This window comes from Suricata suricatta, chromosome 2 (genome assembly GCF_006229205.1).
Source record: "Suricata suricatta isolate VVHF042 chromosome 2, meerkat_22Aug2017_6uvM2_HiC, whole genome shotgun sequence".
Classification (NCBI taxonomy): domain Eukaryota; kingdom Metazoa; phylum Chordata; class Mammalia; order Carnivora; family Herpestidae; genus Suricata; species Suricata suricatta.
The window spans coordinates 17,634,877-17,659,623 of record NC_043701.1 but is presented as its reverse complement, the minus strand read 5'-3'; the positions used below and the strand labels follow the sequence as shown (position 1 = coordinate 17,659,623).

Below are 24,747 nucleotides of genomic sequence, written 5' to 3'. Positions count from 1 at the left end.
AAAAAAAAAAAAAAGAAGAAGGTCATTGACTGTCCAGGGCCTGTCATTTCAGGAGATGTGCTTTTAATGGCATCTCTCAGTTTCTCCTGTTATGTCTCGATTATTTTATTTCCCTACTCAGTGATATTTGAGACTGTCCACCATGTGTGCTGTAGCTTGTTTCTTGAGGTAGCCCTTAAAAGGAAAACAGACGGACAAACACACAGGGAACAAAAGCTCGCAAACGCAGACAGATCAAGTAAACAAGCAAACCAAAAGGGGAAAGAAAAAAAGAACAGGAAAGAAAAGAGAGGACAGGAAAGGAAAAAAGAAGTTGGGGGGCGGGGTGGAGGGGGACAGAAACAGCCAGAGATAAAGGACAGTCTGCGAGCAGAAAGGCTGCTGAGGGGGGAGCTAAGAATGAGATAAGGGAAAATATATCTGGATGGTAAGAGTTGACCTAATCACAGCCGTGCATAAATGTTGGTCTTTCCCAGACTCCAGGGGGGATAGGGAGTAAAGAAGGAAAAAAATATAGAAAAGAGAAAACAAGGGGAAAAATTAAAATAATAAGAAAAAAGGGAAAAAATTTTTAAGAAATTAAAAAAATAAAAATAATAAGGAAAAAAAGGCAGCTCTCCATCGTGGATGGGCATGGTTTGATATAGGTAGGTCAGGTCTCAGGAGCTGCTCTCTGAGGCCCTGTCTTCGTGGTTGCAGGGAGAATGGTGGCGCCCCAAGCCCCCTCAGACCATGCATTGCCAGCCACTCTCTTGAGTCCGACTTCTCCATGCCACAGACGGGTCAGATTGCTCTGGGTTTCTAAGCTCCGCCAGGTTTCTAAGTCCCAGTCCATCCACTTTAATGCTGCCACCACAGTTAAAATGATCTCCAGCAGGCAAGCAGCTTTCTGGCCGCGATTGAGTAGGGGGACTGGGGAGCCAGCTTATCCCTGGCTCCATGTGAAGTTGGCGAGCTGGCGAGCTGGCAAGCCCAAGGGAGAACAAGCCTGATGAGGGGGACGGATTTCTGTCCCCGGCCCAGCGGCTACACATGAGGTATTTGTGTCTCTGAGCACTTCCAATCTCTCCTTCTCCCCCCCCCCCCCGCCCCTGGCTCTCCGCTGCCCTGCACGACCAGGTCGTGCCCGGCCCCCCGGGCCTCTGAGCACGCGACCCTCTGTAGCGGTGCTGAGTTTCTGGGCACTCTGTCTCCCTGTTCCACTTTGGCGGAGACCCCCTCAGAGTCTCCGGTCCCAGTTGGCACTCACTCAGGCATCCATGAGGCTGTTATCAGTGAGGAGTCCCTGCGCCCACCTCCGTTCTTGGAGATCAGAATATTGTGGCTTTTAATTCTTTTCAGTTTGATAGTTGCTGGTGGGTGGAGATTACAGAGCTCTCTACTTCTCTGCCATCTTGCCGCTCACCCCCCTTATCACCATATTTTAAAAAATTGTTCCAGTGAATATATTTGGAATCGTAGAGTATGGTTCCCTCTCTTGGAGCATACATATTTCCAGAGCCACACATAATCTAACACATACCACCTAGTAAAAAGAAAGCAGGAGAATGTGTCATCCAAATTCTCGTTCCACTAAAAAGTGGGAATTACTAGGGCAGTTGGGCAGTGAAGTACTTTTTCCAATCAAATAGGTCATGTTCAAAAATCTGGTCAAAAATAGATCATGCATTAGAGCATGGTCCAGACAACTTTTAAAAAATTTAATTCTAGGGGCACCTGGGTGGCTCAGTCATTTAAGCGTCCAGCTTCGGCTCAGATCATGATCTCACAGTTAGTGAGTTCCAGCCCTGTGTTGGGCTCTGTGCTGACAGCTCAGAGCCTGGAGCCTGCTTCAGATTCTGTGTCTCCCTCTCTCTCTGAACCTCCCCTGCTCTCACTGTCTTCCTCTGTCTCTCAAAAAATAAATTAAAAAAAAATTAAAGAAATTTGGTTCTAAATATAATGAAGAAAAGGAGATTTGGTATAGCTAAAGAAAATGGGGGTCTGAGGATAGACTTCCTTTGGGGAGATAAAAGAAACTTGAACATGTATAAGCTTTGAGAACAACCATTGTTGAGCAAGAGGCTAAAGAGAGAACAAAAAAATGGAGCAGGGTTCCTAGAGGTGGGTCAGAAAGTCATCAAATGCTCAGGTAAATGGGAACTTCAGTATAAAATCCATAATGACAGAAAACAGTCATGAGCTACTCACTTTAATAATTTAGAACAAAGTACAAATGAAATGGTTTGGGTTTTCTCAGTGTGACAGTGTTCACTTTCACTTCCAATGAATCCTTGGTAAAAACCAGCCCTACATAAAACACTAAATTTTAGACTAAAAATACCAGTGATTAATTTAAAAATATACAATAAAATTTTCCTGTTTCATTGGAGCACCTAGGCAGCTCAGTGGATTAAGCATCGACACTTGTTTTTGGCTCAGGTCATGATCTCACAGATCATGAGTTTGAGCCCCGTGTCAGGGTCTGCACTGCCAGCTTGGAATTTTCTCTTTCCCTCTCTCTCTGCCTCTCAGCCCTGCTCACTCACTCTCTCAAAATAAATAAATATTAAAAACATTTCCTGTTTTATTTTGAAGTAATATTCAAGTAGTGTTTTCTTTTTTTTTTTTTTTTTCCAGATTGGACTCCTAATCCTGAGCCAGTGTACATCCCAACAGGTCTAGAGATGGAACCCCTTTATCCAAACTCCAAGGAAGATACTGTAGTTTATCTAGCTGAAGATGGTGGGTACATAATGAAACATGTTGCTATAAAATATAATTTGGTATCTAGGTTCACCTCTTAATTACATTTGTTTTGCTGTTTATAATGGAAACTGCAGAATACCATGAAGTCCCTGTCAAGATATTTGTTACAGATTGACTCAAATGTGGATTTAGTGCGAATTATATTCTTGAAGGTGTATTGCAGTTTGTTCAAAGTTGCTTTAAAAAAAGACATATTACCCACTAGAATGGAGAGTTATATCTAAGAGGAATTATGTTCACATCAGCTTTCAAAGATAAATCTATGGAATACTCCGCAGCTGTCCACAGGTCACGTTCATGAAATCTTTCAGATGACTTTCTTCTCATTTCATGCCAGTTTGATGCATTTCTTGAGATTGCACCTTTAAAAGGGGAAAATATCCCACACTGCAAATAACATCTAGGATTATATCTCAGAAAAAGTATTTTAAAAATTTTTTTATGTTTACTTATTATTGAGACAGAGAGAGACAGAGCATGAGAGGGGGAGGGGCAGAGAGAGAGGGAGGCACAGAATCCGAAGCAGGCTCTGAGCTGTCAGAACAGAGCCCGGTGCAGGGCTTGAACCCACGAACCATGAGATCATGACCTGAGCTGAAGTTGGATGCTTAACAGACTGAGCCACCCAGGTGCCCCAGAAAAAGTGGTCTTAACAGTCAAGATCAATATTTGTACTTTGAGAGCTCCAATAATGCAAAATCACATATCTGCTTTATGATAGTATGCTAATAATAAAACATACATGTCTCACTCTTTTGCTCCTAAAGCACCATGTAAGGAGGTATGAGTTCCCTGCACAGTTTCACCATCAGAGTTCTAGATCGTAGAGCATCTGTTAGAGAGAACTTCAGGAAGCATATGTACTTTATTTAAAGGGCTGGCAAAACCAAAATGTACAAGGATTGTTTCCTCTACAGTAAGCAATTCTAGAAATCATATACTCACATATTTCTTAAGAACCAGAGGAAATATGAGCATCTCTGATTTTTTTTGAATTTCAGATATTTTCATGGCTCACCTACCTTAGAACTTCCACACATAACTTCCATAAGATCTGATAAAATATGAAAATAGTTGAGGTGAGTCAGTCAGGGTCTTGTCAGGAACTGAATAGCGTACTGGGAGTAATTTAAGAAAGTTAAATGAAAGTATAACTTCCCAAAGTGTGGACAGAATTAAGGGAGACTCACAAGGGGTGGGAAAGCAACATAAGACTGGTAACAGAGCAAAATCAGTGTGTGTCCTGGGCCTGAACGAGTAAGACGACAAGATGGTTCCCACTTCTGTAGCTATAGAAGAGAAGTCTCCAAACAACAGGTGTACAGAAATCTGGGTTCATATCTTTTTTCTTCTAAAGATTTTTTTCTTTAAAATGTTCCATTGTCCTGTGACATCTTCTGCCTTAAATAAAAAATTAGCCATAATTTGTATCATGTTCCCTACATATATATAATGTGTCTTTTCTCTTTGATTGTTTTCAGCAGTTTGGCTATGATCTGCCTAGATTTGGATACCTTTATATTTATCCTGCTTGAAGTTTGCTGAACTTCTTTGATCCATAGGTTAATAGAGTTGGCTTTCCCCCTCACATTTGAGAACTTTTCAGCCATTATTTCTTCACATATTTTTTCTGTGTTCTTTTTCTTCTGTCTTTTGGAATTCCAGTTACACATGTTAGATTTCTACCTTTGTTCTACATGTCACTGGATCTTTTTTTTCTTCTCTGTCCATAATTGGACAGATAATTGTATTTGTTTTTAAGTTTACTGCATCTTTCTTTTGAAATATTCACTTTTTCTTAAACCCATCTAATCATTAACTTCAGTTATTGTCATTTTTATTTCTAGACTTTTTATTTGGTTCCTTTTTGTAGCTTTTCAGGGAGGTTTTGAGATTACTTGATCTGTTTATTCATTATCTCTATCTTTCCCTTTAAGTCTTTAAATATATATTCAGAATCCTCTGTTAATCCCAACATCTGGGTTATCTTGGGGTTTGTTGAAAATTGTGTGTGTATGTGTGTGTGTGTGTGTAGCACAGGTCTCACACACACACACACACACACACACACACACACACACACCATGGATCACATTTTTCCTACCATTCTTCATGTTTCATAGTTTTCCCCAATCATATGTGGATCATTGTGGAAATATGTTGTAGGAGTCTGTATTACATTCTTTTTAAAAATTATGCCATATTTTGTTCTGGTAGGCAGTTAAATTGCTGGAAGATCATTTTGCTTCTTTCAGGCTTGGTTTTATTTTTTTACAAGGGCAGATTTTTGTAAGGGCAAAATTTTTATTTTGTCTTAGTCCTTCATGTAGTCCTAGGTCATGGTCCTTACCCTTGGATGTGGTACTTAGGCCTAGTATGCAGCCTTTCTTGAGTCATGATTGAATGCCTGAGGTGCTCAATGACGTCTTTCCATTCTGGGCGTGTTAGAAGTACAGTATATTCTAGAATGGCAAATGTGATACCTCAGCACCACAGTAGCATTCTCCTGTCTCACTGGGTCTTATCCAGTGCTTGTACAGCCAAGCGCTCAGCTGCAGAGCAGGGAACCACCACGTAGACTGTTGGGGCTCTCCGTCTATGAACCTTTCTTCTCTCTGTGTCCTGTCTCATAAATTTCAGTAGCCCCAAACAGCAGTCTTTGCCTCCTCTGCTCAGCAAGGCTGTTACACTATTCTTAAGTGCCACCTTCTTGGGATGTAGTCAGAAAGTATTCCCAGGAAGAAAGCCAGGGGTAAACATGGGCATACTTCATGTATTTATCTTCTTTCAGCTATTCTTACAGTTCTAGTCTGTGTGTTATCCAAATATATGGAAATAGCTCATTTTTTTTGTCCAGCTTTATAGTTATTTATAGTGAATGGGAAAGTTCAGGACCAATTACTCCATAATAATTAGAAATGGGATAAATACTTTTAATGTGAGAAATACAGGGATGTATTTTGGGCATTGCTTTTCTAGTTTGAATACTCTTAGACTTTCTTACTTCAACAAGTCTGTATGTTAGCATCAAATTGCTTTAAAATTTTAAGTCCTTAGTGACACTTCAGTTATACTGTGGTTCCGAACTCTATGCAGAATAATCTGGATACTTTAGACGTGGCTTGATACCTTTATGGTCTTCTGTCCTCAGTTTACAAGGAGCCCTGTTTTGTGTATTCCCGCGTAGGGGGTAACCGAACGCCTCTGAAGCAGCCTGTGGATAACTATGACAATACTTAGATGTTTGAAGCAAGATTTGAAAGTGGAAATCTACAGAAGGTAGTCAAAGTGTAGGTTTTAATTATTTTTATTTGAGGAGCTGGACCTTCAACTATTTATTATTTTCTGTATTAGGTACATTAAAGTTTTAGTATTCATTAATGAATTATAATTCCTGGAATTATAGACACCAATTAGAGGTTATTGTGAAGGGGGTATAAAAGGTTCAAATTCTGGATTCAAATACTATGAATGTGAGCATAGTACTGTACATTTAAAAAAATTTTTTTTAATGTTTATTTTATTTTTGAGAGATACACACAGAGTATGAGTGGGGGAGGGGCAGAGAGAGAGAGGGAGACACAGAACCTGAAGTAGGCTCCAGGGTCTGAGCTGCCAGCACAGAGCCCGATGTGGGGCTTGAACTCACGAACTGTGAGATCATGACCTGAGCAGAAGTCTGACACTCAACTGACTGAGCCGCCCAGGCGCCCCTAGTACTGTACATTTTTATGTGCCAGTATGAATTGTCGTACACACAGACACACACACTCACCCTGCGTCTCATATTTTTTTACTGGAATAGTGTTTGGGATGAGTGTTCAGTAAAATGTTTGGGAGCGTGCATGCTATCCAAGGGCGTTCTTTAAAAAACTTTTTACTCTGAAAATATTTAAGTACCAAGGAGAGTACGGTTCTCTGTTAACTGTCATATACCCATGACCTAGATTGCATAGCTCTGGTTTTGCATCCTTTATTTCACCTGTTCCTCAGTCACTATTTACAACACACACACCGTAAGTACATAGTCCTGACAGAATAGAAGGTTACTTGGTGAAGAAGAAGTCACAAATAACCCAGTAAAATTGTGTGTGTGTGTGTGTGTGTGTGTAAAACAAATGTACCAGTAAAATTATTTTTATCTTTACGTATCCTCAGTGACTAACTATGGGAGATGCAAATAGTTACCAAATTCAGTCCTTAAAGAATTTCAAATTTCTTGATGTATGTGGTTGTATTAATTTATATGTTTTAAACCTTTCTCAGTGATAGTATTTCAGATCCCTACAGTTTGATTCTAACACAAAACAGGAATTTTATATCTGAAATTTAAAAAAAGAAACACTGGACTTTAATTCAGTTTTAAGAGTTCTTTAATCATTTCTTTTATAGGAAATGTAACTGGGATGAAACACATTTTTATCACATGCCTACTTTAATGTGCCCTCTTGAATTACAAAGAACTAAAAAGGCTTTAGAGAATTAGCATAGAAGCAGTCTCCTATCTAATAAGAGAGAACATTTCAAAACTTTTATCTTTTACAGTTACTTGCTAGTGGATGTTGCCTAGTTTCAGGAAAAAAGGCTCTCAGTGAATAGGTAAAAGTAAAATAATTTTCCTTACATAATTTAAATTTGAATGTCATTTTTACATGTTTTTTTTCTCCCTTTTTGTGTATTAGGGCAGAATATGAATACCAGTTGACGGTGCGCCCTGACCTCTTCACAAATAAACACACCCAGTGGTACTATTTCCAAGTCACTAATACTCAAGCAGGAATAGTCTACAGATTCACTACAATCAATTTCACTAAGCCTGCTAGTCTTTATAATCGGGGTATGCGCCCACTATTTTATTCTGAGAAAGAGGCCAAGGCGCATAATATCGGCTGGCAGAGAATAGGAGACCAAATCAAGTATTATAAGAACAACCAGGGACAAGATGGACGCCATTATTTCTCTCTTACATGGACATTTCAATTTCCACACAACAAAGATACCGGCTGCTTTGCTCACTGCTATCCGTATACTTACACCAACCTGCAAGAGTATCTGACTAGTACCAATAATGACTCAGTACGGTCCAAGTTTTGTAACATACGCGTTCTGTGCCACACAGTTGCTAGGAACATGGTGTATGTTTTAACAATCACTACTCCCTTGAAGAACGCAGACTCAAGAAAGCGAAAGGCTGTGATTTTGACTGCAAGGGTACAGCCAGGGGAAACCAGCAGCTCTTGGGTCATGAAGGGCTTCCTAGATTACATTTTAGGAGACTCCAGTGATGCGCAGTTGCTTCGGGACACTTTCATCTTCAAGGTGGTACCTATGCTGAATCCAGATGGTGTGATTGTGGGAAATTATCGTTGTTCCTTAGCTGGATGAGATTTAAACCGTAACTACACATCTGTCCTAAAGGAATCGTTTCCGTCCGTTTGGTATACGCGGAACATGATCCGCAGGTAAGATAAGCCTCCAGTTACCTCTCTGCTTATTTAGTAAACTTGGTAGTGAGAACTTTGCTACCACAACCCCACTCATTTTACACTAGCCTTTCTTAAAATTGTTCAGCTAATTGTTTAACTATAAATACTTCTCTCCATTCTTTCCACCCTTCTTTCTGGCATTATGCCATTGGATTCACTAGCCTTTTCTTAAATAATGAATAAATTTTTAGAACATTTTAGTGGCTTTGTGAAACTAATCATTAAATTTGCATATCCCTGGTTTCTTGCTAGAAGTAAAGGAAGCACTGATGGGATGCTTGAATCTCTTACATGTAAAACTAATTATATGTCATGGTGCCTCCTGGCACTGTGTTGATCATGTATGGCTCTTCGATGAGCCTTTTAATTCCGGTATAGTTAACATAAAATACCAGCTTACGTGTACAATATAGTGACTCAACAATTCTGTACATTACTCAGTGCTCATCATGATAAATGTACTCTTTACTATGATGTGTTTTGATCATCAGGTTACATAATTATTAAAGTTTTAATGAATAATAGTCTTTTCCCCCCCAGCAAAACAAATGAACAGCTTTAAGTTTTCCAAAGAATCTAGAACATTAAATGTACATAATATCTAAATATTTGTTGAATGGGTGAATTCTTTAATAGATTCAGGTAATGACAGTCGAGAATAGGCATGCGCTAGAGCAGAAAGATTTACTGGAGTCAGACAACCCCATTCCAAGTCCAGAGCCTCTTAACTTTTTTGGTTAAGAGTGTGGAATGGAGTTAAAATATCAGATTGGAATCCTGGTATATCATTTGCTGTGTGACCTTGAGCAATTTAAAAACAAATCTAAAGCTTGGTTTTCTCATCTGTAAAGTATGAATAATACTTCATAGGCAGGAGGATTAAGTGAGAGTATTATTAAATAAAGTGCCTGGAATAAAGTACAGAACATTGAAAAATGTGTTTTCAGTGTTAGCTCGGATATGAAAAGAAAAACATTGTTAAACAGATATAGATGTAAAAACTCTTTGTAAACGATTTAGGATTATTCAAATACTTACAAAAGTAAGTACTGTTATAGAGAGTGTATATAACCTTATTCCACTTTGACAGGGCCCCGAGTGCAAGCACAAGAACCCTGTTTCAAGGCTGAGGGCCTCAGAGGGGGTGACAGGCTTAGGATGGCCCCAACTACTCGGTTCAGCCTCAACTTTCACTCCCGTGTTAATCCTTTTATCTGCTTAGGTACAAAGGGATTAAGGTGCAGATCCCCACCAAAAGGACTGAAAACTGTTTTTTATACCCCTCATCAATGGGGTCTCCAGGATTCCCTGCACTTATCTGAGAAATATGAAGTGATTAAAAAAAATAACCCATGATGTCCTTTTATTTCCCTGGGGATAACGAACCGTAAAAAGGAGCTAAATGCAATGTGATGACCCTGATTGGATTCTGGGACAGAAAAGACATCTGTGCCCAAACCAGTGAAATCCAAATAAGGTTGGGAGCTCAGCGGTGTGCCAGTGTTGGCTTCTTCATTTTTTGAACACTGTACATGGCTATTGTAGTATGTTAACATTAGGGGAGAATGGGTGAGGTGGATGTGGAAACACTACTATTTCTGCAGATTTGGGGTAATCTAAAATTCTAAAATTAAAAATAATAATTATAAGAAAGGATGCTGATTTGAATATCTATAATGTCTACTTAGTGCTCTTTGACATAAAGGGTCCCTGGTCCAACACGAGATGGATTATAGGACAAGGGCCTTTTGCTGGTCTCAGTAGAAAATACTTTAAATGTCTTAGTTCTTCTCAGATTGCCTCGTAAGCAGGCTAAGGCAGGAATGTACGCAGTAAGTTTGGGAATGACTTCCAAGAAGGAAAACTACCGCATTGCAGTTGATCTTGGGCAGGTAAGTAGAATAAGAAGTCACATATGTTGGGAAGGCAAGCAGCTGTAAATATATCTAATATTTAGTATACTTAAAGAATATGAGAGTAAGAGACCGTAGTTTTTAGTATAGGATACTTAGTATAAGATATTTAGAATATCTTGACCTGTGGTTAAGAAAAAATATCCAAGCCATTTCTCAAGTGATTTTGAATTCATGTAAAATTTAGAGCCACCCTTCAGAAGTAATGACATATCTTTGAGGATTACTTAGAAGTCTGTTTTAACTTACATGTAAGAAACTGAAAGGTCATTAAAATTGGGGAACTGTTGGTTTAAAAATGTTCAGTATATTTCATATTTAAGATCCTCACTTGATATTCTTGCTTTATAATCTACTTAGTTTCCTAAAAACTTATAATGATCATTTAGTGGCTTTCGAACATTATCAGAATTTATTGGGCACCAAATGAGAAAAGGGCAATTAATACATGTAACAGGCTTCACCTTGGGATTTCACTATAGTTTAAAGGAGTATTGTTGGTAATATAAGGTAGTTCTGAACGTTTTGATTTTAGGTTTTAATATTTTTGTTATAAAAGTAATACATTTCATGTTACTATAAACACCAGCACTAACATTTTGGTACTTACCCTTCCAGGTATACTTGCATATGTGGTTTTATTTATGTACGTAATAGAACACTATATAAAGTTCAGAAATAGGAGGGGGCAAAAAATGCCCATCATCCTACCATCTTAACACCACTTCTTTTTTTTAACCTTTTTAAAGCCTCTCCATTTGTTATTTTCATCAGTCACTTGGGGGGGCTTATTTTTTATTGGTTTAATAATTCATTGAATGGCAAGTTTTACAAGCCATGGATTGTGCTCTTAAGAAATGTGTAATAATTCCTTTATTTATTAAAAATTTACCAGAAAGGGGCATCTGGGTGGCTCAGTTGGTTGGGTGGCTGACCGCAGCTCAGGTCATGATCTCACAGTTTGTGAGTTCAAGCCCTGCATCGGGCTCTGTGCTGACAGCTCAGAGCCTGGAGCTTGCTTCGGATTCTTTCTCTGATTCTGTCCTGCTCGCCCTCTGTGTCTCTTTTTCTTTCAAAAATAAATAAACATTAAAAATTTTTTTAAATTTACCAGAAAAAAATTCAAACTTTGGTACCATTTTTCTCAAAATGATATTTACCATTTTAATCAAGGGTTATACAATAATTGGCTTCAGCACCAAGTTGTCAGCTACTCCGTTTTTAACAAATATTTGTGTGCTTGTGTGCATTGCACTGTTCTAGATGATTTGAAGCATGTCTTACCCCTAAGGAGACTAAATAAAAACTATGAAAACTTTCCAAGGCAAGAGTCAAGTAAATGGTACCCATATTATGTGCTACAGGAATTCATAAAAAGAAAAATCTCCGACCTTGACTAATTAGGAAGTGAGACATGAGGTCGGCCTGGAGGGGCAGTATTTGCACTTACAGAGATGAAGAAAGAAGGTATTCGGTCGAAAGGAATCTCTGGGAAAGCTAATGGGCAGAGCTAGGAGTGCGCTGTTCTCTCTGTGCAAGGGAAAACCAGTAATAAAGCGGAGGGATCCTGTGAGGAGTTTTGGGTAGAAGATAAATTTTATCTTTATAATGGAAGGTAAACATTCATATTTTATATGCATATATAGTTAATAGGAAATTATTATAGATGTTTTAAAATTGTCAATACTGTGCAGTATGGATAAGAGAAAGAAGTCAAAAGCAAGGATATAAGAATTTCTGTTTATTTGGATATTAGACTTGTAAATCCATAGTTACACCCAGAGAAGGAAAATGCAGAGGTGAAATTTAATAACTTAGTTCTTTTTTTTCTTGGTAGATTAATGGAGAAACGGGAGGTGATTTTATATTGTGACCTTCATGGCCACAGTAGGAAGGAGAACGTCTTCATGTACGGCTGTGACGGGAGTGACATGTAAAGCATTGTACTTACAGCAGCGAATCTTCCCACTCATGCTGAGCAAAAATTGTCCAGATAAAGTGAGTACCATTTGTGATTTTTAACTTTTCTTACATGTTGTTCATGTGAGACTACAGAATAGATCATCTTAGTAAACTGCTTTTTTACTTAGTTATTTTGACTGGTTTATACAGTTGACCATAAGAAAGCAACTATGTGGAATGTTTAATTTGAAATGTGAAGGAAAAAATGAGCCTTATCCTTCCCCCTTAATGGTAACAGACTGGTTCCCTCAGAATTCGGGAACAGGCCAGGACGGCCAGCCTCACCCCGTCAGTGCAGCTTGATAGTGGAGGTTCTAAGTGCTGGAAGGCAGGAAAAAGAAAGAGAAGGCAGACGCTTCGGAAAGGAACAACTAATAAAGATGACACAGTTGTCTTCATATAAAATCCAAAGCAATCCACAAGAAAGTTCTAGAATAAGTGAGTTTACCAGTGTCCTACATGACAAGGGCCACCCATAAAAACCACTTACATTTCTATAGACTCACACAACACTTGGAAGCCACAACTGAAAATGATATTTTCATATATCATATTTTCATATATCATTTCATAATTTATTCTCTGGCTTCAGAATAAATTAAATACTTGTGACTATAAAGGAGTGATACAAGGGAGATTTTTAGAGGTGATGGGATTGACCTATATCCTGATTGTGGTCGTGGTCACACAGATCTATACATGTGTTAAACTCAGAATGGAACATAGTCACTTTTATTGTAAATAAAAAATGAAATTACGAAACTTTTTTTACTGAAACATTTTGTAGATACATTATAACAGTCTTTTAGGACAGCTTTCCAGTGATCGATCTTGTGAAAATAAAGCATCCTTATTCTCTTCAAAAACTCTGCATTAATCAGGCACCTGGCTGGCTCAGTTGAGCCTCTGACTTTGTCTCAGGTTGTGGTCTTGTGATTTGTTGGTTCGAGTATTCCTAAACATATTTAGGCCCTTTCCTCTAAGTTTTTTAAAATATAAGATTTTATCCCAACAGTATCAATAATTAATCAACAGGTTTTGAATGTATATGTTATGTGTAGATTAAAAATAAAATTTGTTGCCAGCATTCAAATCTGTGGTTCTCAGAAATATAAATATGCCATCCTTAAGATGAGTTCTTTCCACTGGTTAAGAAATAAAAGCCCATGAAACTTTAGAGAGAATTACTGCTCTTGCACTACTTCCTCCTTCTCAACCCTACTTCCTGAGAAAGACGTTGTACTCAGAAAAACACATTTTTCTCATTTTTATTTGCTTATTTTTAGTTTTCATTCTCAGCTTGCAAGTTTAATGTTCAGAAGAGCAAAGAGGGAACAGGAAGGGTAGTGATGTAGAAAATGGGAATCAGGAACAGCTTTACCATGGAGGCTACTTTTTGTGGATCTACGCTGGGTAAGACCGAGTCTTCTCCCTCCTGGCTCCCAGAGCTTCAGACCAGAGACATTTTTAACATAAGATTAATGGTGTGGACAGTTTGATAGTGAGCACTTTCTTCCTACTTAGACACATGCTGGTGTCCAATCAGTTCTCTAAACAGGATGAATAAACTACTATATGTATCTCCATCTCACTATATCTCTTTGTTCAGAAAAGAAAGTTTTAGCATATCAGTAAAATACCTAATTGGTTATTTCATGAACTAATCTTTGTTTTTAAGAAAGAATCCTTATAGATGACTTGTGATTCCAAGAAAAAGCAATGCTCATACTTAAAATACCAGGATAGAAATATCTTTAGTGGATTTGCTATTTGCAAGTCAAAATAGACTGGGTTTGTTGGGGGTTCTTTGAGGGGTCAATTTATATTTTAATGGAAGCACTTGGTTCCTTTAAAAATAAAAGTGTGGTTGGGTGGCTCAGTCAGTTAAGCATCTGACTTTGGCTCAAATCAGGATCTGGCTTGAGTTCAAGTGAGTTCAAGCCCCGCATGGCGTTCTGTGCTGACAGCTCAGAACCTGGAGCCTGCTTCAGAATCTGTCTCCTTCTTGCTCTGCCCCTCCCCATCTTATGCTGTGTCTGTCTGTCTGTCTGTCTCTCAAAAATAAACATTAAAAACACTTTTTTAAAGTGTGCTCTGTAGTTACATTTAAGAAATCTTTTGGTTTACTGTTAGAGTACTCCATATTAAGATAGTGGTTCCATTTTTAGAAAATTTATTGACTCAAAAGAAAGTGCTAGAAATCCACACATATTATTTCTGGTCTTTAAAACACCTTGAAACTGATATAGTAGTATCTGTGATGATGTAAACAGTAAAATATTTACCCAAGTTTTTCTCTAAGGGATTATGAGCGTGTTTATAACTGGTAACCAAGTACTCCCTGTGTTCTTATTAAATTTTCTTCCACCTACAACATCCCCTAATATGTGTCAAGTCAGCTTTGAGCCAGGTGTGGAGAGGGAGTGAGGGAAAGCAATGCGCTGTTAAATGAGCTGCCCTGGAGAAGCAAATCCAGAGGACAGCAGATGGACTCAGACCAGAGGCTTTACTTAGACTCTGTGCTTTAGACCTTAAGCCTGCCTGTTGAGGACCAATGATGAACGTATCCTCAGTGGCAGATAAACTTATTGATGTTTTAGGAAATAAACGAGGCACGCATTTCAACACAAAAGATTTGGAGTCAATGGGATATCATTTTTGTGATTCTCTTTTGGATTATTGTGACCCAGACCGAACCAAGGTAAGAAAAGTCCGTTTGGTAATGCTTCAAACTCCAGTTTGTCAGATAACATAACCTAACCCAGGGCCGGCAGTCTTTTCCTTTTACTGCCCCAGCGGTGCTTGGGGTTTTGGCACTTGATGTCCTCATAGTTGTTGTTCCAGAGATCTATAAATATTCAATTAGTTTAATTAGGAAATAAAGTTATTTTATAATTAATTTCTTATTTCCCCCTAGTATTATCAGTGCCTGAAAGAACTGGAAGAGATGGAGAAACATATTAATTTGGAAAAAGTTCTTGAGGATTCAGATACTTCTCTGAAAGAAATTACATTGGATCTAGAGTCTGGGTAAGTCAAGATAGTGGATCTAATAGAACTTGTGTTTTACTATGCTCTTTATAACAATTATAGGATATAAAATTATCAGTCTCAACTGAAAATCCCAACTGCAGGCGGAGGAGAGAGAGAGAAAGAGAGACAGTGTGAGTGGGGAATGGCTAGAGAGACATAGAATCCAAAGCAGGCTCAGGCTCTGAGCCATCCGCACAGAGCCGGCTGTGGGGCTCACATTCACGAGCTGTGAGATCATGACTTGAGCTTAACCTACTGAGCCACCCAGGTGCCCCTATAAACATTCTTCTAATTAGAACCATTTCTACCATTCCAATAAGATAATAGAATAAAAGTAACAGTTGAAAAATTTAAATGCCACCAAAATACTGTTTTAATATTTATAATATATAATTAAGTTAATAAATTAATTTTAAATAGAAAAAATTTAATTATAAATATAATTAAAATAGTTTTTATATCAAAGTTATTTATTTTTTTTGTAGTAGCCGAGGCTCTGACAGTTCAGAATCCAATGAGTCTCAGACTTGCTTTCTCGAATTAACTTCTCAGGTATGTTTGAAAATTTCTGCCTTTGGTTTGGGTACTCTTCTCGTTGTGACTAATAATAAGGCCAAAAAAATGCTTGCAGTTGCACAATTATTGTATAGCAATAATTGTTATTTTCTGATTATGTAACAGGTCTTTAAATCATAGAATCTTCTAACCTTAGGGTTTTTAATACCCTTACTTTAAAGATCCAGAGAGATTGCGTTACTTCTCAAAAGCCACACCACTTGTTAATGAGAGTTGCTATCATAACATACATTCCATGCCTGCAAATCCAGGGGTCATTATTCATTTATTTAACAATTATATATTAGGCTTCAACATGGTACTGGGGCTAGAGCGGTGAACAAAAAATGAGACAAAAATCCTTCTCTTTCATAGCTTATATTCTAGTGGGTGGAAATAAAAAATAATGATAAATAAGTAAAATATATGATGTGCCTAATCTGTGACAAGTGCCTAAGGAGGAATGTAGAGGGGGAGAAGGGAGTCCAGGTGGTGATATGGACTGTTTATGCCCCCACCAAACACTACGCAGGTTGGAACTCTAACCCTCAATGTGATGGTATTAGGAAGTGACTAAGACAAACCAAGACACCACGCCCTTGGTGCCGAGTGTGGGGCGCTACTGCAACTAGTAGCCGAAAGTGTGGAAGTGACTTTGCAACTGGGTAACTGGAAGAGGCAGGCAGGGTTTCATAGTGCATGTTAGAAAATGCCGATATTGCCAGGAAGGGACTTCTCCAGATGATTCTGGTAGGGCTCAGAAGGAGAGAAGGGGGCTGTAAAGCAAGTTCCTGTCTTCTTAAAGAATACACAGCTAATCATGTACAGGACGCTGGTAGGAGTATGAACATCAAGGGTGATTTTCATGAGGTCTCAGACAGAAACGAGCATGCTACTGGCCAATAGAGAAAATTTAATCTTACTATAAAATGGTAAAGAATTTGCCTGAATTGAGTTTGTGTTCTATAGTGCTTCATGGAAGGTAGAACGTGTGAGGGATAAATTTGGATATTTAGCTCAAAAGGGAAGTTTCTTTGTAAAGTGTAGAAGAGCAGCTTGATTCCTCCTGACTGCTTATAATAAAATAGAAGGAGAGAGAGATGAAGAAGGAATTGTTAAGCAAAAAGGAACCAGAAGCTGAAGATTTAAAAAATGCTCAGCCTGCCCATGTTACAAAAACATTAGGATCCTGTGTTCAGAAGAGAAGAGTAAGGGTGTGGAGCATCCACTGTGTGATGAGGAGATTAGTTGAACCACAGAACTAATCACACCCCAGCAGGACAGCTGCCAGTTTGAGCCGAAGGGGTTGGAGACAGGACAGAGTGAAGGCAGGCTGTCAGACTTGCTGAGTTTTACAGTATGGCACCACAGGTCTGTTTGTGAACATGCACTCTGCTTCAAGACAAGAAAAAAAAATGGCCTCAAAGGTAACTAAGAGATGGTCAGGGCCACTACCACCTAGATTTCAACAGGATAGACAGCCTCTAACAGAGGCCATGAAGGCGGGCTGCCGGGAGCCATGACCTACTTTGTGGGCAGCACCCGCCAAGCCGTAGGGGTGATGTTGCCACCCAGCAAGTCCAGAAGGCAGACCACTGAACCAGAGAGAAGTATTCTTGAGCCTTAAGATCTTGTTGAATTTGCCTTGCTAGATTTTTCTACATCCTTATGGGGAACCCAGCACCCCATCCTTTTCTGTTTCTCCCTTTGGGAATGTCTGTCCCATCACTGCATTTTGGAAGCCCATACTTGTTGGAATGGGATGGGATGGAATGAACGTATTTCGCATGCAAGAAGGACTTGAATTTGACGGGCTCAGGGACAGAATTCTATGTCTGAATAATTCTCTCTTCCTCGAATTGATATGTTGAAAATATAATGCCCAATATGATGGGACTGGAAGGTGGGCCCTTTGGGGGTGATTAGGTTATAGGAGAGCTCCAGAGAGATCCCGAGCCCCTTCCACCAGATGAGGATACAAATGGGAAGTTGGTGTCCCAAAGGACAGTGCTCGCCTGACTATCCTGGCACACTGACCTCACTCTTCCGGCCTGAGGAACAAAAAAAGATACATTTCTGTTCTCTCTAGCCATGCAGTCTGTGGGGTTTCGTTATAGCAGCGGAAATGGAGAAAGACAGGTGTATTTGTTTTCCACTGCTGAGCAACAGATTTCGCCAAGCAGCAGCTTAAAACAACAGATACTTATTTTCATGCCATTTCCATGAGACAGGGATTCATGAGTGGCTTTGCTAGGTGCTTCTGTCTGAGGTCTCTCAAAAGGCTGCAGTGAAGGTGTTGGTTAGGTGGTCTCATCTGAAGACTTGACTGAGAAAGGATCCACTTTTAAGCTCACTCACGTGATTGTTGACAAAATTCAGTTCTTCAAAGGCTGATGGGCTGAAGACCTCAGTACTACCCTTATGGGCTGTTAGCCTTTGGTATCATATCATCTTGCCAAATCCATTGTTGTGAAGTTTTGTCCTATGTTTTCTTCTAAGAGTACTATCCTTTTGGGTCTTACATTTAGATCCTCAATCTATTTTGAGTTAATTTTTGTATGTGTTTTGAGGTAAGTGTTCCAACTCATTCTTTTGCAAGTGGAGTTCCAATTTTCTGAGCACCATTGTCGAAAAGACCTTCCTTTTCCACATTGAATGGTCTTGGCACTCTTGTCAAAAATCATTTGACAGTATATGCAAGGGCTCTCTCTTCTTTTTCTTTGAGCTTATGGCTATTTTTGTGCCCGTGCCACACTGTTTTGATTACTGTAGCTTTGTAGTAAAGTTTGAAATCAAAGTACAAGCCCTCCGGTTTTGTTCTTTTTTTTCCCCCAAGATTATTTTGGCTACTTGGGATCCTTGAATATTAGGATGGGTTTTTCTATTTCTGCAAAAAAAATGTTATTGGGATTTTGATGGGGATTGCATTGAATCCATAGATTGCTTTGGGTAATACTGATATTTAATAATATTAAGACTTCCATTTCATGAATAAGAGATATGCTTTCATTTATCTATGTCTTTAATTCTTCTCAGCAATGTTTTGTGGTTTTCACTGTAGGTATTTTTGCACAAGATGATGAAGTTTTCAGTCACCTTCTTGGTTAATTCCTAAGAATTGTATTCTTCTTGATGCTATTGTACATGGAATTGCTTTTGTAATTTCCTTTTCAAATTGTTCTCTAATTGTGTATACAAATGCAGTTGACTTTTGTGTGGTGACTTTGTATCCTGCTACATTGCTGACTTAATTTATTACTTCAAACATGTTTTTTGTAGACTCTCTAGAGTTTTTAAAATCTGAAATCATATCATATACAGAGATAATTTTACTTCTTTCCTATTTGGATGCCTTTTATTCCATTTGTGTGCTTAAGTGTTCTGGCTAGAACTTCTGGTATTGTGTTGAATAGAAGTGATGAAAACACACATCCTTACCTTGTTCCTGATCTTAAAGGAAATGCTTTCAGCATTTCACCATCAAACATGACAACTGTAGTTTTTTCATATGTTGCTTTTATTGTGTTGATGTAGTTTCCTTGTATGCCTAGGCGGTTGGGTTTTTTAATCGTGAAAAAGTGTTGAATTTTGTCAAATGCCTTTTCTGCATCAATTGAGGTGATCATCTGAGGTCTTTTCTGTTACTCTGTTGATGTGGTGTTTTACGTTGGTCAGTTTGTTATACTTGCATTCCAGGAATAAATCCTACTTGGTCATTGTGTACAATCCTTTTAATATGCTTTTTTTAATTTGCTAGTATTTTCTTGAGGACTTTTTGTATTAAGTTCATAAGAGATGCTGGTCTATAAATTTTTTTTGTTCTTATAGTGTTTGTCTGGCCTTGGGGATCAGGATAATGCTGGCCTCATAGAATGAGTTAGGAAGTGTTCCCTCCTCGTTAGTTTTTTTGAAAGGTTTAAGAAGCACCAGTGTTAGTTCTTCTTTAAATGTTTGGTAGAATTCTTCCATGAAGCTATCAGGTCTAGAGTTTGTTGTTCAAAGATTTTTTGATTGTTGATTCAGTCTTCTTACTAGCTATAAGTCTATTAATATTTTCTTTTTCTTTGTGATCTAATGTTGGTAGGTTTTGTGTTTCTAGGAATTTGTCCATTTCATTTATATTATCTAATTTGTTGCTATATAATTGGTAATAGTAAGTCTTAATAGATTTTAAAAGATAGCTGTCTTACAGAGTATCTTCTTTGATCAGAACAGGATGAAAATGTATTAACTGCTTCTTTTTTCTTGTATTTCAAAACAAAAAGTCCTATTTAAAACCATTCCTACAATAATATACTAGCTTTTATAATTGCCTGTGCTCAGATCTTTCTTTCTCCTTACAGATTCAAGTTAGTTTCCAGTGTCTTTTCACCTTGTAGGACTCTCTTGAGCATTTCTTGCGGGATGTGTCTAGTGGTCATGAACTCTTTCAGCTTTTGTTCGTCTGGGAATGTCTTAATTTCTCCCTAACTTTTGAAGGACAGCTATGCCATTTATTTTTGAAAATTTAAATAGTTTATTGTCAAGTTGGTTTCCATGTAATACCCAGTGCTCTTCCCCACAAGTGCCCCCTCCATGACCACCACCCCCTTACCCCCTCCCTCCTCAGCCCTCAGTTTGTTCTCAGCATTCAAAAGTCTCTCATGATTTGCCTCACTCCCTCTCCCCAACTCTATCCTCCCCCCTTTCCCCTTCCCATGATCTCCTATTAGGTTTCTCCTGCTAGACCTATGAGTGAAAACATATGGTGTCTGTCCTTCTCTGCCTGACTTATTTCACTTAGCTATGACACCCTTGAGGTCCATCCACTTTGCTACAGATGGCCATGTTTCATTCTTTCCCAGTGCCATGTAGTACTCCATTGTATATACAAACCACATCTTCTTGATCCATTCATCAGATAATGGACATTTAGGGTATTTCCATGATTTGGCTATTGTTGAAAGTGCTGCTATGAACATTGGAGTACATGTGCTCCTATGCATCAGCACTTCTGTATCCCTTGGGTAGATCCCCAGCAGTGCTATTGCTGGGTCATAGGGGAGTTCCACTGATAGTTTTTTGAGGAACCTCCACACTGTTTTCCAGAGCCACTGCACCAGTTTACATTCCCACCAACAGTGTAGGTTGGAGGGTGCCTGTTTCTCCACACCCTCGCCAACATCTGTAGTCTCTTGATTTGCTCATTTTAGCCACTCTGACTGGTGTGAGGTGGTATCTCAGTGTGGTTTTGATTTGTATTCCCTGATGATGAGTGATGCTGAGCATCGTTTCATGTGCCTGTTGAACTATGCCATTTTTTAAGCACTTTGAATGTATTGATTCATGGCCTTCTGGCCTCCAGGTTCTGAGAAATCTGCTAATATTCTCTTGCATGTAACAATTTGCTTTCCTCTTGCTATTTTCAAGATGCTCTCCTTTGAAAGATTAATTATAATGTGTCTCATTGTAGGTTTTTGAGTTCATCTTACTTGGAATTCATTGAGCTTCTTGGATGTTTACATTCATGTCTTTCATCAAATATGGGAAGTTTCATCAAATTTTAGTCCATTATTTCTTCACTCATTGGCACTTCTGGGTTGACGGCTTTTCTGACTCCAAAGCTGGGACATATAAGGCGAGAACAAAACACAGGAACTACTCGCCGTCCTGCTGTCCTCTGCTCGTGAGGGCCCTCACTAGTCTGCCTTTTTCTTTACACTTTTTAGGGCCTTTTACGCTTATTTTGTATAGAATGCCCAGGGGTTTTCGTTGTACTCGGGGAGGGATAGAAAAAGTACTTTATCGTCCTAGAAGTGGAAGTCTCAAGATAGTTTTATGTCCTAGAAGTGGAAGTCTCAAGATAGTTTTATGTCCACATATATATACTGTCTTTGATGTGTTGATTAAATATCAGTTTCAAATATGATTCTTAGATAACAAACGAGAAAAAACACCTGAAAACAAAGAAGGAAAGAAATTCTCCCATAGCAAGTCATCAGAACACCAGAGAAAGACAAGCGGTATTCACGGATCTGGTTATTAACAGTTTTTGAAAAATGGTTGCAAGAGAATGGCAGGTCCTTTCCTGTTACACTCGCGATACCTAATTTTTTCCCCTGGGAAAAGTTAGTGATTCAAACTTTGCTCATATTATTTGCTGTTTATAAAAATACAAAAGAACCTTGACAGATGAGAAGTGGGTTTTATTAATAGGTGATATACTCAAATTTCACTTTTACTTTATTCTGAAAAGTATTTGAGGTATCTTACAAAAGTACATCTAAGATAGCAGGAAGAAATAAATTAAGAAAAGTTAAATGGCAATACGAGAGTGTAAGAACAGATGGTCCTGGGAGATCGCCCTCTACCATACGAGCATGAGGGGCTCTGCAAGTCCGCTCACCTCGCAGAACTTGGTGCTGTTGAAAACAAACAACACGACCATGGCCCTAAGGGCAGAGAGCAAATGAAAGACATTGATTTGTGAAAATTTCCTAAAATTTGGTAAAAAGAAAACAGCCAGAGCTTATGGTATTTGAAGCAATATTCCTTCCTCAGCCTCCCAGTTCAGTGAGACTGAAACTCCATTCCAGCCCAGCACAGCCCAGAACACAGAGCCCGTCTCCCCACTCATGCGCATCCGTGGTTCTTTTCCTGCCTCCAGCTGTCTGTTGCTGGGGCTGAGGGCCAGGTAAGTGCAGCCAAGAAGTGGGGCTCCCTTCTCCCCAGGCTCCCTGCAGGAGACAGATTCTGCCTGGGGTGCCACAGTACCCAGAATATTTTGGCCCTGATCACCCTTGCCTTAGCTTGGAAAGTGGTGATCCCGCACCCGGAGAGGCGCACAGAGAAGACCCGAGACCGCCGCCCTCTCCATCCACAGCTCAGCTCCTGAAGTGGGGGTCACTGAGAGAAGAGTGCCATTGTCCCCGCCCCCAGCTCCAGACACAGGGCAGAAATTTTGCCTCTGGGGAGAGCCAGACAAAAAGAGATAGTTTTTAAGAACTTTTTATTTTGAGGGGCGCCTGGGTGGCTCAGTCGGTTAAGCGTCCGACTTGGGCTCAGGTCATGATCTCAGGGTTCCTGGGTTCTAGCCCCCGCGTCGGGTTCTGTGCTGACAGCTAGCTCAGAGCCTGGAGCCTGTTTCAGATTCTGTGTCTCCCTTTCTCTCTCTGCCCCTACCCAACTCGTGCTCTGTCTGTCTCAAAAATAAACTATAAAAAAAGTTTTTTAATTAAAAAAACAACTTTTTATTTTGAAATATTATATGTGCAGGAGCTCTGTGCATCCATGACTACTCCGCTGTTAACATCTAGCATGTATTATGCTACCATGGCAATGCCATAAAACTGCTGCTGACTAAATCCACAGAGGTCATTCAGATCTTATCAGTAGGCACGCACTCATTTGTGTGCAGTACTGCTCATAAAATTTTAATTCTAGTCTTTAAAGCACATCGTTATAGTAATATCACATATTTTTATATTGCTATCTGATTTCTTTTTTGTAAATTGTGCAACTTAAGCAATGTGAGTATGCTTGGGAGAGAGCTAAGATTATAAAAACGTTTTTGGTAGACAAACTCTCTAATTGATCTCAATGTGTTAAGTCATTTGCAGACCGCAATAACCAAAGTAGATTTTGTTTGGGGGATTGTTTTTTTTTATCGTTTTGTATGTAGATTTTGTCAGACACATATTTACTCTGCATAAACATTTCCACATAGTGGTTTTTCTCCTCTACCCAAGCTATATTTCAGGTAAAATATAGTAAATTGAATATTTATATATTTTCCCCTTTGTTGACTGGAGCTTCAAAATATAGAATCTATATTTAATGTTGGCTTTTCTAGATGGAAAACAATCATCATTTTGGTTATTTGAAAAGCTGCATACATAAGTGCTCTTATAAACTAATAGGAGTTCTTAGCCATTGAACTTGGAATTTATTTTAGCAATCTTTGGCAAAAAGAGTGAACAAGTGTCATCTTAACTGAGTTTAATGTCTGAGGATAACCTAAATTCATGCTCTGAATTATTTCTTAATTTAAGTGTAAGACCCATACATCCTGAAAATGGTATTTGTAAGTTATTTTTAAAGTATTTTAGTTATTTCCTGCCTGGACATTCTCAATAATTGATGCAGAAGACTTGAGCAAAAACAGACAATTACAGAATTACTGTGGTTAGAATTGGGAGGTGATGTTCAGAAGGACACTGGCCTGGTGATTTTCTGTAGGCTGAGTAGACTAGTTTATAATGGTTTACAGCATCATCTCAATCCAGGGAAGAGGGCTAAAAATGACATTGAGTCATCAGATCAAGTCATCACAAGCGGATTTCTCCAGCCTAATTTCATATCTTCTCTCCAAGTTCTGATTATATAGTATTGCTACTTTTAACTTTGTGATTTTTTTCTAGAATATTTCCTCTCTCTCTGCCTTCAATAATCAAGTTTTTATTTTTATACTTTCCTCTCATTTTTATGATGAATCAACTTTTTTGTTGCCAATAATATCTACAAAAAAGGGGGGTTTTAGTTTTTATTCCATAGTCTACTATTCTATGTAAATTGATATGCATAAGTGTTGGCAAAAAAAAATATTGATGTTCTCAGGGTTTTTTCCCTTTCTAATGCCCTTTTGGAAAATTCTTTATAATATCCACATACCACAGATGCAGAAACAAAAGTTTAAAGTGTTTTCATGGTTACATGATTTGTAAACTATTCAAGATTAGCTGCTATAATTCTGTAGTGTTCTGTCTCATTTAGTGTACCTGGTCATTACTGGCAACTCCTTTTTCAAGGTAAAAAATATGTGTATGTTCTTCCTTACTATGGACTTTCTACAAAATATTTTTCTTTTTTATATAAGCACAGTGTTGTAATCAATTATACATTTTCATATAATTTTATGTATTTTAACTCATTTCATATTCTTATCTTCCTATGTCTTTATTTTTATTTAAATGAGATTGTAACTATACATTTTTTGTCTCTTTCTCATTGTAAATAAATTCTGTATCAAGTGAAAAAAACTTTTAACTCCCTTTAGTGCCAAAACACCGTAT

At 38.5% G+C, this 24,747-nt stretch overlaps 1 protein-coding gene across 1 annotated transcript in view; it reads left to right on the top strand.

The window, feature by feature from the left end:
* Positions 1–24,747, top strand: part of AGBL3 (ATP/GTP binding protein like 3) — a 62,473-nt gene that overhangs the window by 23,261 nt on the left and 14,465 nt on the right. Inside the window, 10 exon segments of the mRNA XM_029917987.1 lie at positions 2,620–2,724; positions 5,900–6,038; positions 7,431–8,210; positions 11,985–12,077; positions 12,079–12,145; positions 13,396–13,522; positions 14,710–14,810; positions 15,027–15,139; positions 15,628–15,694; positions 22,238–22,299. Of these exon segments, the coding sequence (XP_029773847.1) occupies positions 2,620–2,724; positions 5,900–6,038; positions 7,431–8,210; positions 11,985–12,077; positions 12,079–12,145; positions 13,396–13,522; positions 14,710–14,810; positions 15,027–15,139; positions 15,628–15,694; positions 22,238–22,299 (1,654 nt within the window).